This window comes from Chiloscyllium punctatum, unplaced genomic scaffold (genome assembly GCF_047496795.1).
Source record: "Chiloscyllium punctatum isolate Juve2018m unplaced genomic scaffold, sChiPun1.3 scaffold_562, whole genome shotgun sequence".
Classification (NCBI taxonomy): Eukaryota; Metazoa; Chordata; class Chondrichthyes; order Orectolobiformes; family Hemiscylliidae; genus Chiloscyllium; species Chiloscyllium punctatum.
This window is the reverse complement of record NW_027310296.1, coordinates 94,268-110,192: the sequence shown is the minus strand read 5'-3', so window position 1 is coordinate 110,192 and position 15,925 is coordinate 94,268. Positions and strand designations below refer to the sequence as shown.

Sequence of the window (15,925 nt, the reverse complement as noted above, 5' to 3'; positions counted from 1 at the left end):
GCCTTTGAGGTTATACATCCCGAGGAACAGTTACCAGCACAAGGTTTGGTACATGGTCAACAGCACCGGCTTCGAGTACATCATGTTTGTGCTGATCCTGCTGAACACCATCACCTTGGCCATGCAGGTAACCCCAGGGGGGGCAGCGTTGGGCTAGGCCAAGGGGGGGCTCCGGGCCCCTGAGGAGGGAGGAGGCGGGCGCTAGCTGAACGCACCGGGGATCTGACTCCGGGTCATTCCCGTGGGGTGGGGCCGGGACGGGCGGCAGGAGTAGACATGGCGGAGGGAGAACAGGCCACAGGCCCACTGCTCAGGGACAGGAGGCCATTCAGCCCCTACTCTCCTCCTATCCACGGGGACAGGAGGCCATTCAGCCCCCCCCTCCACCTCCTGTACATGGGAACAGGAGGCCATTCAGCCCCCCACCTCCTTCTATACGCGGGGACAGGAAGCCATTCAGCCCCCCCTCCACCTCCTGTACATGGGAACAGGAGGCCATTCAGCCCGCCTCCTCCTTCTATACACAGGACCAGGAGGCCATTCAGCTCCACCCTCCTCCTATCCACAGGGACAGGAGGCCATTCACCCCCCCACGTCGTCTTATACAGAGGACGAGGAGGCTGTTCAGTCCCCCTTGTCCTATACAGCGGAATGGGAGGCCGTTCAGCCCGTCCCTCCTCCTATCCTGGGGAATGGGGGTAGGCCCGAAAGCCTGTCGGAGTACTCCAGCAGCAGCACGACCAGTGACGCTGGGCTGTCCTTGCCTCTGCAGCATCATGGGCAGTCCGATCCCTTCAATTTCGCCATGGACCTTCTCAACATGGGGTCTTCACCGGACTCTTCACCATCGAGATGTTGCTCAAGGTCATCGCCTTCAAACCCAGGGTAGGCCTCTGCCCACCGCCACATCACCCCTCCCCATCCGCCCCCCTCCCCCAGCTCCTAAACCCCTTCCCTATCCCCGGCCCCTCCTCCAGCCCCTACACCCCCTTCCCTATCTCCGTCCCCTCCTCCAGCCCCTACACCCCCTCCCTATCTCCATCCCCTCCTCCAGCCCCTACACCCCCTCCCTATCTCCGTCCCCTCCTCCAGCCCCCTACACCCCCTCCCTATCTCCATCCCCTCCTCCAGCCCCTACACCCCCTCCCTCTCTCCGTCCCACTCTCTCTGTCTCTCTCTCTCTCTGTCTCTCTCTCTCTGTCCCTCTCTCTCTCTCTGTCCCTCTCTGTCTCTCTCTCTCTCTCTCTCTCTGTCTCTCTCTCTCTGTCCCTCTCTCTCTCTCTCTCTCTCTCTCTCTGTCTCTCTCTCTCTGTCCCTCTCTCTCTGTCCCTCTCTCTGTCTCTCTCTCTCTCTCTCTCTGTCTCTGTCTCTCTCTCTCTCTCTCTCTGTCTCTCTCTCTCTCTCTCTGTCTCTCTCTCTCTCTGTCTCTCTCTCTCTGTCCCTCTCTCTCTGTCCCTCCCTCTCTCTCTGTCCCTCTCTCTGTCCCTCTCTCTCTCTCTGTCCCTCTCTCTCTGTCTCTCTCTCTCTGTCCCTCTCTCTCTGTCCCTCTCTCTCTCTCTGTCTCTCTCTCTCTCTCTCTGTCTCTCTCTCTCTCTCTGTCTCTCTCTCTCTCTGTCTCTCTCTCTCTGTCCCTCTCTCTCTGTCCCTCTCTCTCTGTCCCTCTCTCTCTCTCTGTCCCTCTCTCTCTGTCCCTCTCTCTCTCTCTGTCTCTCTCTCTCTGTCTCTCTCTCTCTGTCTCTCTCTCTGTGTCTCTCTCACTCTGTCCCTCTCTCTCTGTCTCTCTCTCTCTCTCTGTCTCTCTCTCTCTGTCCCTCTCTCTCTCTCTGTCTCTCTCTCTCTGTCCCTCTCTCTCTGTCCCTCTCTCTCTCTCTGTCTCTCTCTCTCTCTATCCCTCTCTCTCTGTCCCTCTCTCTCTCTCTGTCTCTCTCTCTCTCTATCCCTCTCTCTCTGTCCCTCTCTCTCTGTCCCACTCTCTCTCTCTGTGTCTCTCTCACTCTGTCTCTCTCTCTCTGTCTCTCTCTCTCTGTCTCTCTCTCTCTGTCCCTCTCCCTCTCTCTCTCTCTCTCTCTCTCACACCCCCCCTCGCTCACTCCCTCTCTCACACGGTTTCTGATCTCTGTGAGAACAGCATTATTTCTCTGACGCCTGGAACACATTCGATGCCCTCATCGTTGTTGGCAGTGTGGTGGACATTGCTGTAACGGAGATTAACGTGAGTATTCCCAACTGATCCGAGAGAGACACCGGGATGTGAGTATCGCCTCCCTCCCACTCACACACACCCCATCACCCCCACCGAACCCCTCGATTAGATTCCAGTCTGTAACTCCCTCCCCGGGGTATCTGTTATTCTGTATATAAACCCCCCCCGAACCCCTCGATTAAATTCCAATCTGTAACTCCCTCCCGGGGTATCTGTTATTCTGTATATAAACCCCACCCCGAACCCCTTGATTAGATTCCAGTCTGTAACTCCCTCCCGGGTATCTGTTATTCTGTATATAAACCCCCCCGAACCCCTCGATTAGATTCCAGTCTGTAACTCCCTCCCCGGGGTATCTGTTATTCTGTATATAAACCCCTCCGAACCCCTCGATTAGATTCCAGTCTGTAACTCCCTCCCGGGGTATCTGTTATTCTGTATATAAACCCCCCCGAACCCCTCGATTAGATTCCAGTCTGTAACTCCCTCCCGGGGTATCTGTTATTCTGTATAAAAACCCCACCCCGAACCCCTCGATTAGATTCCAGTCTGTAACTCCCTCCCGGGGTATCTGTTATTCTGTATATAAACCCCACCCCGAACCCCTCGATTAGATTCCAGTCTGTAACTCCCTCCCGGGTATCTGTTATTCTGTATATACACCCCACACCGAATCCCTCGATTAGATTCCAGTCTGTAACCCCCTCCCCGGGGTATCTGTTATTCTGTATATAAACCACCCCGAACCCCTCGATTAGATTCCAGTCTGTAACTCCCTCCCCGGGGTATCTGTTATTCTGTATATAAACCACCCCGAACCCCTCGATTAGATTCCAGTCTGGAACTACCTCCCGGGGGTATCTGTTATTCTGTATATAAACCCCACCCCGAACCCCTCGATTAGATTCCAGTCTGTAACTCCCTCCCGGGGTATCTGTTATTCTGTATATAAACCACCCCGAACCCCTCGATTAGATTCCAGTCTGTAACTCCCTACCCGGGATATCTGTTATTCTGTATATAAACCCCACCCCGAACCCCTCGATTAGATTCCAGTCTGTAACTCCCTCCCGGGGTATCTGTTACTCTGTATATAAACCCCACCCCGAACCCCTCGATTAGATTCCAGTCTGTAACTCCCTACCCGGGGTATCTGTTATTCTGTATATAAACCCCACCCCGAACCCCTCGATTAGATTCCAGTCTGTAACTCCCTGCTGGGTATCTGTTATTCTGTATAGAAACCACACCGAACCCCTCGATTAGATTCCAGTCTGTAACTCCCTCCCGGGGTATCTGTTATTCTGTATATAAACCCCAACCCGAACCCCTCGATTAGATTCCAGTCTGTAACTCCCTCCCGGGGTATCTGTTATTCTGTATATAAACCCCCCCGAACCCCTCGATTAGATTCCAGTCTGTAACTCCCTCCCGGGGTATCTGTTATTCTGTATATAAACCCCACCCCGAACCCCTCGATTAGATTCCAGTCTGTAACTCCCTCCCGGGGTATCTGTTATTCTGTATATAAACCCCCCCGAACCCCTCGATTAGATTCCAGTCTGTAACTCCCCCCCCCCCGGGGTATCTGTTATTCTGTATATAAACCACCCCGAACCCCTCGATTAGATTCCAGTCTGTAACTCCCTCCCGGGGTATCTGTTATTCTGTGTATAAACCACCCCGAACCCCTCGATTAGATTCCAGTCTGTAACTCCCTCCTGGGTATCTGTTATTCTGTATATAAACCCCCCCGAACCCCTCGATTAGATTCCAGTCTGTAACTCCCTCCTGTGTATCTGTTATTCTGTATATAAACCACCACAAACCCCTCGACTAGATTCCAGTCTGTAACTCCCTCCTGGGGTATCTGTTATTCTGTATATAAACCCCACCCCGAACCCCTCGATTAGATTCCAGACTGTAACTCCCTCCCGGGGTATCTGTTATTCTGTATATAAACCACCCCGAACCCCTCGATTAGATTCCAGTCTGTAACTCCCTCCCGGGTATCTGTTATTCTGTATATAAACCACCTCGAACCCCTCGATTAGATTCCAGTCTGTAACTCCCTCCCGGGGGAGCTGTTATTCTGTATATAAACCCCCCAGAACCCCTCGATTAGATTCCAGTCTGTAACTCCCTCCCGGGGTATCTGTTTTTCTGCATATAAACCCCCCCCCCGAACCCCTCGATTAGATTCCAGTCTGTAACTCCCTCCCGGGGTATCTGTTATTCTGTATATAAACCCCCACCCCGAACATCTTGATTAGATTCCAGTCTGTAACTCCCTCACGGGGAGCTGTTATTCTGTATATAAACCCCCACCCCGAACCCCTCGATTAAATTCCAATCTGTAATTCCCTCCCGGGGTATCTGTTATTCTGTATATAAACCCCACCCCGAACCCCTCGATTAAATTCCAATCTGTAACTCCCTCCCGGGTATCTGTTATTCTGTATATAAACTACCCCAATCCCCTCGATTAGATTCCAGTCTGTAACTCCCTCCCGGGGTATCTGTTATTCTGTATATAAACCCCACTCCGAACACCTCGATTAGATTCCAGTCTGTAACTCCCTCCCAGGTAACTGGTATTCTGTATATAAACCACCACGAACCCCTCGATTAGATTCCAGACTGTAACTCCCTCCTGGGTATCTGTTATTCTGTATATAAACCACCCCGAACCCCTCGATTAGATTCCAGTCTGTAACTCCCTCCCGGGGTATCTGTTATTCTGTGTATAAACCCCCCCGAACCCCTCGATTAGATTCCAGTCTGTAACTCCCTCCCGGGGTATCTGTTATTCTGTGTATAAACCCCCCCGAACCCCTCGATTAGATTCCAGTCTGTAACTCCTTCCCGGGGTATCTGTTATTCTGTATATAAACCACCCCGAACCCCTCGATTAGATTCCAGTCTGTAACTCCCTCCTGGGTATCTGTTATTCTGTATATAAACCACCACAAACCCCTCGATTAGATTCCAGTCTGTAACTCCCTCCCGGGGTATCTGTTATTCTGTATATAAACCCCACCCCGAACCCCTCGATTAGATTCCATTCTGTAACTCCCTCCTGGGGTATCTGTTATTCTGTATATAAACCCCACCCCGAACCCCTCGATTAGATTCCAGACTGTAACTCCCTCCCGGGGTATCTGTTATTCTGTATATAAACCACCCCGAACCCCTCGATTAGATTCCAGTCTGTAACTCCCTCCCGGTGTATCTGTTATTCTGTATATAAACCCCACCCCGAACCCCTCGATTAGATTCCAGTCTGTAACTCCCTCCCGGTGTATCTGTTATTCTGTATATGAACCACCCCGAACCCCTCGATTAGATTCCAGTCTGTAACTCCCTCCCGGGGGAGCTGTTATTCTGTATATAAACCACCCCGAACCCCTCGATTAGATTCCAGTCTGTAACTCCCTCCCGGGGTATCTGTTATTCTGTATATAAACCCCACCCCGAACCCCTCGATTATATTCCAGTCTGTAACTCCCTCACGGGGTATCTGTTATTCTGATTATGAACCACCCCGAACCCCTCGATTAGATTCCAGTCTGTAACTCCCTCCCCAGGGTATCTGTTATTCTGTATATAAACCACCCCGACCCCCTCGATTAGATTCCAGTCTGTAACTCCCTCCCGGGGTATCTGTTATTCTGTATATAAACCACCCCCGAACCTCTCGATTAGATTCCAGTCTGTAACTCCCTCCCGGGGTATCTGTTATTCTGTATATAAACCCCCACCCCGAACATCTCGATTAGATTCCAGTCTGTAACTCCCTCACGGGGAGCTGTTATTCTGTATATAAACCCCACCCCGAACCCCTCGATTAAATTCCAATCTGTAACTCCCTCCCGGGGTATCTGTTATTCTGTATATAAACCCCACCCCGAACCCCTCGATTAAATTCCAATCTGTAACTCCCTCCCGGGTATCTGTTATTCTGTATATAAACTACCACAATCCCCTCGATTAGATTCCAGTCTGTAACTCCCTCCCGGGGTATCTGTTATTCTGTATATAAACCCCACTCCGAACACCTCGATTAGATTCCAGTCTGTAACTCCCTCCCGGGGTATCTGTTATTCTGTATATAAACCACCCCGAACCCCTCGATTAGATTCCAGTCTGTAACTCCCTCACGGGGTATCTGTTATTCTGTATATAAACCCCCCCGAACCCCTCGATTAGATTCCAGTCTGTAACTCCCTCCCCGGGGTATCTGTTATTCTGTATATAAACCCCGCCAAACCCCTCGATTAGATTCCAGTCTGTAACTCCCCCCCCCCGGGGTATCTGTTATTCTATATATAAACCCCCCTGAACCCCTCGATTAGATTCCAGTCTGTAACTCCCTCCCGGGTATCTGTTATTCTGTATATAAGCCACCCCGAACCCCTCGATTAGATTCCAGTCTGTAACTCCCTCCCGGGGTATCTGTTATTCTGTATATAAACCACCCCGAACCCCTCGATTAGATTCCAGACTGTAACTCCCTCCTGGGTATCTGTTATTCTGTATATAAACCACCCCGAACCCCTCGATTAGATTCCACTCTGTAACTCCCTCCCGTGGTATCTGTTATTCTGTATATAAACCACCCCGAACCCCTCGATTAGATTCCAGTCTGTAACTCCCTCCCGGGTATCTGTTATTCTGTATATAAGCCACCCCGAACCCCTCGATTAGATTCCAGTCTGTAACTCCCTCCCGGGGTATCTGTTATTCTGTATATAAACCACCCCGAACCCCTCGATTAGATTCCAGACTGTAACTCCCTCCTGGGTATCTGTTATTCTGTATATAAACCACCCCGAACCCCTCGATTAGATTCCAGTCTGTAACTCCCTCCTGGGGTATCTGTTATTCTGTGTATAAACCCCCCCGAACCCCTCGATTAGATTCCAGTCTGTAACTCCCTCCCGGGGTATCTGTTATTCTGTGTATAAACCCCCCCGAACCCCTCGATTAGATTCCAGTCTGTAACTCCTTCCCGGGGTATCTGTTATTCTGTATATAAACCACCCCGAACCCCTCGATTAGATTCCAGTCTGTAACTCCCTCCCGGGGTATCTGTTATTCTGTATATAAACCACCACAAACCCCTCGATTAGATTCCAGTCTGTAACTCCCTCCCGGGGTATCTGTTATTCTGTATATAAACCCCACCCCGAACCCCTCGATTAGATTCCATTCTGTAACTCCCTCCTGGGGTATCTGTTATTCTGTATATAAACCCCACCCCGAACCCCTCGATTAGATTCCAGACTGTAACTCCCTCCCGGGGTATCTGTTATTCTGTATATAAACCACCCCGAACCCCTCGATTAGATTCCATTCTGTAACTCCCTCCTGGGGTATCTGTTATTCTGTATATAAACCCCACCCCGAACCCCTCGATTAGATTCCAGACTGTAACTCCCTCCCGGGGTATCTGTTATTCTGTATATAAACCACCCCGAACCCCTCGATTAGATTCCAGTCTGTAACTCCCTCCCGGGGGAGCTGTTATTCTGTATATAAACCCCCCCTGAACCCCTCGATTAGATTCCAGTCTGTAACTCCCTCCCGGGGTATCTGTTATTCTGTATATAAACCACCCCGAACCCCTCGATTAGATTCCAGTCTGTAACTCCCTCCCGGGGGAGCTGTTATTCTGTATATAAACCCCCCCTGAACCCCTCGATTAGATTCCAGTCTGTAACTCCCTCCCGGGTATCTGTTATTCTGTATATAAACCCCACCCCGAACCCCTCGATTAGATTCCAGTCTGTAACTCCCTCCCGGTGTATCTGTTATTCTGTATATAAACCACCCCGAACCCCTCGATTAGATTCCAGTCTGTAACTCCCTCCCCAGGGTATCTGTTATTCTGTATATAAACCACCCCGACCCCCTCGATTAGATTCCAGTCTGTAACTCCCTCCCGGGGTATCTGTTATTCTGTATATAAACCACCCCCGAACCTCTCGATTAGATTCCAGTCTGTAACTCCCTCCCGGTGTATCTGTTATTCTGTATATAAACCACCCCGAACCCCTCGATTAGATTCCAGTCTGTAACTCCCTCCCGGGGGAGCTGTTATTCTGTATATAAACCACCCCGAACCCCTCGATTAGATTCCAGTCTGTAACTCCCTCCCGGGGTATCTGTTATTCTGTATATAAACCCCACCCCGAACCCCTCGATTATATTCCAGTCTGTAACTCCCTCCCGGGGTATCTGTTATTCTGTATATAAACCACCCCGAACCCCTCGATTAGATTCCAGTCTGTAACTCCCTCCCGGGGTATCTGTTATTCTGATTATGAACCACCCCGAACCCCTCGATTAGATTCCAGTCTGTAACTCCCTCACGGGGTATCTGTTATTCTGTATATAAACCACCCCGAACCCCTCGATTAGATTCCAGTCTGTAACTCCCTCCCGGGGGAGCTGTTATTCTGTATATAAACCACCCCGAACCCCTCGATTAGATTCCAGTCTGTAACACCCTCCCGGGGTATCTGTTATTCTGATTATGAACCACCCCGAACCCCTCGATTAGATTCCAGTCTGTAACTCCCTCCCGGGGTATCTGTTATTCTGATTATGAACCACCCCGAACCCCTCGATTAGATTCCAGTCTGTAACTCCCTCCCGGGGTATCTGTTATTCTGTATATAAACCCCACCCCGAACCCCTCGATTAGATTCCAGTCTGTAACTCCCTCCCGGGGTATCTGTTATTCTGTATATAAAACACCCCGAACCCCTCGATTAGATTCCAGTCTGTAACTCCCTCCCGGGGTATCTGTTATTCTGTATATAAACCCCACCCCAATCCCCTCGATTAGATTCCAGTCTGTAACTCCCTCTAGGGGTATCTGTTATTCTGTATATAAACCACCCCGAACCCCTCGATTAGATTCCAGTCTGTAACTCCCTCCACAGGGTATCTGTTATTCTGTATATAAACCACCCCGACCCCCTCGATTAGATTCCAGTCTGTAACTCCCTCCCGGGGTATCTGTTATTCTGTATATAAACCCCCCCCCCGAACCCCTCGATTAGATTCCAGTCTGTAACTCCCTCCCGGGGTATCTGTTATTCTGTATATAAACCCCCACCCCGAACATCTTGATTAGATTCCAGTCTGTAACTCCCTCACGGGGAGCTGTTATTCTGTATATAAACCCCCACCCCGAACCCCTCGATTAAATTCCAATCTGTAATTCCCTCCGGGGTATCTGTTATTCTGTATATAAACCCCACCCCGAACCCCTCGATTAAATTCCAATCTGTAACTCCCTCCCGGGTATCTGTTATTCTGTATATAAACTACCCCAATCCCCTCGATTAGATTCCAGTCTGTAACTCCCTCCCGGGGTATCTGTTATTCTGTATATAAACCCCCCCGAACCCCTCGATTAGATTCCAGTCTGTAACTCCCTCCCGGGGTATCTGTTATTCTGTATATAAACCCCACTCCGAACACCTCGATTAGATTCCAGTCTGTAACTCCCTCCCAGGTAACTGGTATTCTGTATATAAACCACCACGAACCCCTCGATTAGATTCCAGACTGTAACTCCCTCCTGGGTATCTGTTATTCTGTATATAAACCACCCCGAACCCCTCGATTAGATTCCAGTCTGTAACTCCCTCCTGGGGTATCTGTTATTCTGTATATAAACCACCCCGAACCCCTCGATTAGATTCCAGTCTGTAACTCCCTCCCGGGGTATCTGTTATTCTGTATATAAACCCCCCCGAACCCCTCGATTAGATTCCAGTCTGTAACTCCCTCCCGGGTATCTGTTATTCTGTATATAAACTACCCCAATCCCCTCGATTAGATTCCAGTCTGTAACTCCCTCCCGGGGTATCTGTTATTCTGTATATAAACCCCACTCCGAACACCTCGATTAGATTCCAGTCTGTAACTCCCTCCCTGGGGTATCTGTTATTCTGTATATAAACCCCCCCGAACCCCTCGATTAGATTCCAGTCTGTAACTCCCTCCCGGGGTATCTGTTATTCTGTATATAAACCCCCCCGAACCCCACGATTAGATTCCAGTCTGTAACTCCCTCCCAGGTAACTGGTATTCTGTATATAAACCACCACGAACCCCTCGATTAGATTCCAGTCTGTAACTCCCTCTCGGGGTATCTGTTATTCTGTATATAAACCCCACTCCGAACACCTCGATTAGATTCCAGTCTGTAACTCCCTCCCGGGGTATCTGTTATTCTGTATATAAACCACCCCGAACCCCTCGATTAGATTCCAGTCTGTAACTCCCTCCCGGGGTATCTGTTATTCTGTATATAAACCCCCCCGAACCCCTCGATTAGATTCCAGTCTGTAACTCCCTCCCCGGGGTATCTGTTATTCTGTATATAAACCCCGCCAAACCCCTCGATTAGATTCCAGTCTGTAACTCCCCCCCCCCGGGGTATCTGTTATTCTGTATATAAACCCCCCTGAACCCCTCGATTAGATTCCAGTCTGTAACTCCCTCCCGGGTATCTGTTATTCTGTATATAAGCCACCCCGAACCCCTCGATTAGATTCCAGTCTGTAACTCCCTCCCGGGGTATCTGTTATTCTGTATATAAACCACCCCGAACCCCTCGATTAGATTCCAGACTGTAACTCCCTCCTGGGTATCTGTTATTCTGTATATAAACCACCCCGAACCCCTCGATTAGATTCCAGTCTGTAACTCCCTCCTGGGGTATCTGTTATTCTGTGTATAAACCCCCCCGAACCCCTCGATTAGATTCCAGTCTGTAACTCCCTCCCGGGGTATCTGTTATTCTGTGTATAAACCCCCCCGAACCCCTCGATTAGATTCCAGTCTGTAACTCCTTCCCGGGGTATCTGTTATTCTGTATATAAACCACCCCGAACCCCTCGATTAGATTCCAGTCTGTAACTCCCTCCCGGGGTATCTGTTATTCTGTATATAAACCACCACAAACCCCTCGATTAGATTCCAGTCTGTAACTCCCTCCCGGGGTATCTGTTATTCTGTATATAAACCACCCCGAACCCCTCGATTAGATTCCAGTCTGTAACTCCCTCCCGGGGGAGCTGTTATTCTGTATATAAACCCCCCCTGAACCCCTCGATTAGATTCCAGTCTGTAACTCCCTCCCGGGTATCTGTTATTCTGTATATAAACCCCACCCCGAACCCCTCGATTAGATTCCAGTCTGTAACTCCCTCCCGGTGTATCTGTTATTCTGTATATAAACCACCCCGAACCCCTCGATTAGATTCCAGTCTGTAACTCCCTCCCCAGGGTATCTGTTATTCTGTATATAAACCACCCCGACCCCCTCGATTAGATTCCAGTCTGTAACTCCCTCCCGGGGTATCTGTTATTCTGTATATAAACCACCCCCGAACCTCTCGATTAGATTCCAGTCTGTAACTCCCTCCCGGGGTATCTGTTATTCTGTATATAAACCCCCACCCCGAACATCTCGATTAGATTCCAGTCTGTAACTCCCTCACGGGGAGCTGTTATTCTGTATATAAACCCCCACCCCGAACCCCTCAATTAAATTCCAATCTGTAACTCCCTCCCGGGGTATCTGTTATTCTGTATATAAACCCCACCCCGAACCCCTCGATTAAATTCCAATCTGTAACTCCCTCCCGGGTATCTGTTATTCTGTATATAAACCACCCGAATCCCCTCGATTAGATTCCAGTCTGTAACTCCCTCCCGGGGTATCTGTTATTCTGTATATAAACCCCACCCCGAACCCCTCGATTAGATTCCAGTCTGTAACTCCCTCCCGGGGTATCTGTTATTCTGTATATAAACCACCCCGAACCCCTCGATTAGATTCCAGTCTGTAACTCCCTCCTGTGTATCTGTTATTCTGTATATAAACCACCACAAACCCCTCGACTAGATTCCAGTCTGTAACTCCCTCCTGGGGTATCTGTTATTCTGTATATAAACCCCACCCCGAACCCCTCGATTAGATTCCAGACTGTAACTCCCTCCCGGGGTATCTGTTATTCTGTATATAAACTACCCCGAACCCCTCGATTAGATTCCAGTCTGTAACTCCCTCCCGGGTATCTGTTATTCTGTATATAAACCACCCCGAACCCCTCGATTAGATTCCAGTCTGTAACTCCCTCCCGGGGTATCTGTTATTCTGTATATAAACCACCCCCGAACCTCTCGATTAGATTCCAGTCTGTAACTCCCTCACGGGGTATCTGTTATTCTGTATATAAACCCCCCCCGAACCCCTCGATTAGATTCCAGTCTGTAACTCCCTCCCGGGGTATCTGTTATTCTGTATATAAACCCCCACCCCGAACATCTTGATTAGATTCCAGTCTGTAACTCCCTCACGGGGAGCTGTTATTCTGTATATAAACCCCCACCCCGAACCCCTCGATTAAATTCCAATCTGTAACTCCCTCCCGGGGTATCTGTTATTCTGTATATAAACCCCACCCCGAACCCCTCGATTAAATTCCAATCTGTAACTCCCTCCCGGGTATCTGTTATTCTGTATACAAACTACCCCAATCCCCTCGATTAGATTCCAGTCTGTAACTCCCTCCCGGGGTATCTGTTATTCTGTATATAAACCCCACTCCGAACACCTCGATTAGATTCCAGTCTGTAACTCCCTCCCAGGTAACTGGTATTCTGTATATAAACCACCACGAACCCCTCGATTAGATTCCAGTCTGTAACTCCCTCTCGGGGTATCTGTTATTCTGTATATAAACCCCACTCCGAACACCTCGATTAGATTCCAGTCTGTAACTCCCTCCCGGGGTATCTGTTATTCTGTATATAAACCACCCCGAACCCCTCGATTAGATTCCAGTCTGTAACTCCCTCCCGGGGTATCTGTTATTCTGTATATAAACCCCCCCGAACCCCTCGATTAGATTCCAGTCTGTAACTCCCTCCCCGAGGTATCTGTTATTCTGTATATAAACCCCCCCGAACCCCTCGATTAGATTCCAGTCTGTAACTCCCCCCCCCCGGGGTATCTGTTATTCTGTATATAAACCCCCCTGAACCCCTCGATTAGATTCCAGTCTGTAACTCCCTCCCGGGTATCTGTTATTCTGTATATAAGCCACCCCGAACCCCTCGATTAGATTCCAGTCTGTAACTCCCTCCCGGGGTATCTGTTATTCTGTATATAAACCACCCCGAACCCCTCGATTAGATTCCAGTCTGTAACTCCCTCCTGGGGTATCTGTTATTCTGTGTATAAACCCCCCCGAACCCCTCGGTTAGATTCCAGTCTGTAACTCCCTCCCGGGGTATCTGTTATTCTGTGTATAAACCCCCCCGAACCCCTCGATTAGATTCCAGTCTGTAACTCCTTCCCGGGGTATCTGTTATTCTGTATATAAACCACCCCGAACCCCTCGATTAGATTCCAGTCTGTAACTCCCTCCTGGGTATCTGTTATTCTGTATATAAACCACCACAAACCCCTCGATTAGATTCCAGTCTGTAACTCCCTCCCGGGGTATCTGTTATTCTGTATATAAAACCCACCCCGAACCCCTCGATTAGATTCCAGTCTGTAACTCCCTCCTGGGGTATCTGTTATTCTGTATATAAACCCCACCCCGAACCCATCGATTAGATTCCAGACTGTAACTCCCTCCCGGGGTATCTGTTATTCTGTATATAAACCACCCCGAACCCCTCGATTAGATTCCAGTCTGTAACTCCCTCCCGGGTATCTGTTATTCTGTATATAAACCACCCCGAACCCCTCGATTAGATTCCAGTCTGTAACTCCCTCCCGGGGGAGCTGTTATTCTGTATATAAACCCCCCCTGAACCCCTCGATTAGATTCCAGTCTGTAACTCCCTCCCGGGTATCTGTTATTCTGTATATAAACCCCACCCCGAACCCCTCGATTAGATTCCAGTCTGTAACTCCCTCCCGGTGTATCTGTTATTCTGTATATAAACCACCCCGAACCCCTCGATTAGATTCCAGTCTGTAACTCCCTCCCGGGGGAGCTGTTATTCTGTATATAAACCACCCCGAACCCCTCGATTAGATTCCAGTCTGTAACTCCCTCCCGGGGTATCTGTTATTCTGTATATAAACCCCACCCCGAACCCCTCGATTATATTCCAGTCTGTAACTCCCTCACGGGGTATCTGTTATTCTGATTATGAACCACCCCGAACCCCTCGATTAGATTCCAGTCTGTAACTCCCTCCCGGGGTATCTGTTATTCTGTATATAAACCCCCCCGAACCCCTCGATTAGATTCCAGTCTGTAACTCCCTCCCCGAGGTATCTGTTATTCTGTATATAAACCCCCCCGAACCCCTCGATTAGATTCCAGTCTGTAACTCCCCCCCCCCGGGGTATCTGTTATTCTGTATATAAACCCCCGTGAACCCCTCGATTAGATTCCAGTCTGTAACTCCCTCCCGGGTATCTGTTATTCTGTATATAAGCCACCCCGAACCCCTCGATTAGATTCCAGTCTGTAACTCCCTCCCGGGGTATCTGTTATTCTGTATATAAACCACCCCGAACCCCTCGATTAGATTCCAGTCTGTAACTCCCTCCTGGGGTATCTGTTATTCTGTGTATAAACCCCCCCGAACCCCTCGGTTAGATTCCAGTCTGTAACTCCTTCCCGGGGTATCTGTTATTCTGTATATAAACCACCCCGAACCCCTCGATTAGATTCCAGTCTGTAACTCCCTCCTGGGTATCTGTTATTCTGTATATAAACCACCACAAACCCCTCGATTAGATTCCAGTCTGTAACTCCCTCCTGGGGTATCTGTTATTCTGTATATAAAACCCACCCCGAACCCCTCGATTAGATTCCAGTCTGTAACTCCCTCCCGGGGTATCTGTTATTCTGTATATAAACCCCACCCCGAACCCATCGATTAGATTCCAGACTGTAACTCCCTCCCGGGGTATCTGTTATTCTGTATATAAACCACCCCGAACCCCTCGATTAGATTCCAGTCTGTAACTCCCTCCCGGGTATCTGTTATTCTGTATATAAACCACCCCGAACCCCTCGATTAGATTCCAGTCTGTAACTCCCTCCCGGGGGAGCTGTTATTCTGTATATAAACCCCCCCTGAACCCCTCGATTAGATTCCAGTCTGTAACTCCCTCCCGGGTATCTGTTATTCTGTATATAAACCCCACCCCGAACCCCTCGATTAGATTCCAGTCTGTAACTCCCTCCCGGGTATCTGTTATTCTGTATATAAACCACCCCGAACCCCTCGATTAGATTCCAGTCTGTAACTCCCTCCCGGGGGAGCTGTTATTCTGTATATAAACCACCCCGAACCCCTCGATTAGATTCCAGTCTGTAACTCCCTCCCGGGGTATCTGTTATTCTGTATATAAACCCCACCCCGAACCCCTCGATTATATTCCAGTCTGTAACTCCCTCACGGGGTATCTGTTATTCTGATTATGAACCACCCCGAACCCCTCGATTAGATTCCAGTCTGTAACTCCCTCCCCAGGGTATCTGTTATTCTGTATATAAACCACCCCGACCCCCTCGATTAGATTCCAGTCTGTAACTCCCTCCCGGGGTATCTGTTATTCTGTATATAAACCCCCACCCCGAACATCTGGATTAGATTCCAGTCTGTAACTCCCTCACGGGTATCTGTTATTCTGTATATAAACCACCCGAATCCCCTCGA

The 15,925-nt window shown here is 49.3% G+C and overlaps 1 protein-coding gene across 1 annotated transcript in view; it reads left to right on the top strand.

The window, feature by feature from the left end:
- The first annotated feature begins 6 nt into the window (after window positions 1–6).
- LOC140473268 (voltage-dependent L-type calcium channel subunit alpha-1F-like) overlaps window positions 7–15,925 on the top strand; it is a 109,074-nt gene continuing 93,155 nt past the window's right edge. Inside the window, 3 exon segments of the mRNA XM_072567590.1 lie at window positions 7–127; window positions 773–885; window positions 2,129–2,212. Of these exon segments, the coding sequence (XP_072423691.1) occupies window positions 853–885; window positions 2,129–2,212 (117 nt within the window). The 5' untranslated portion in view covers window positions 7–127; window positions 773–852.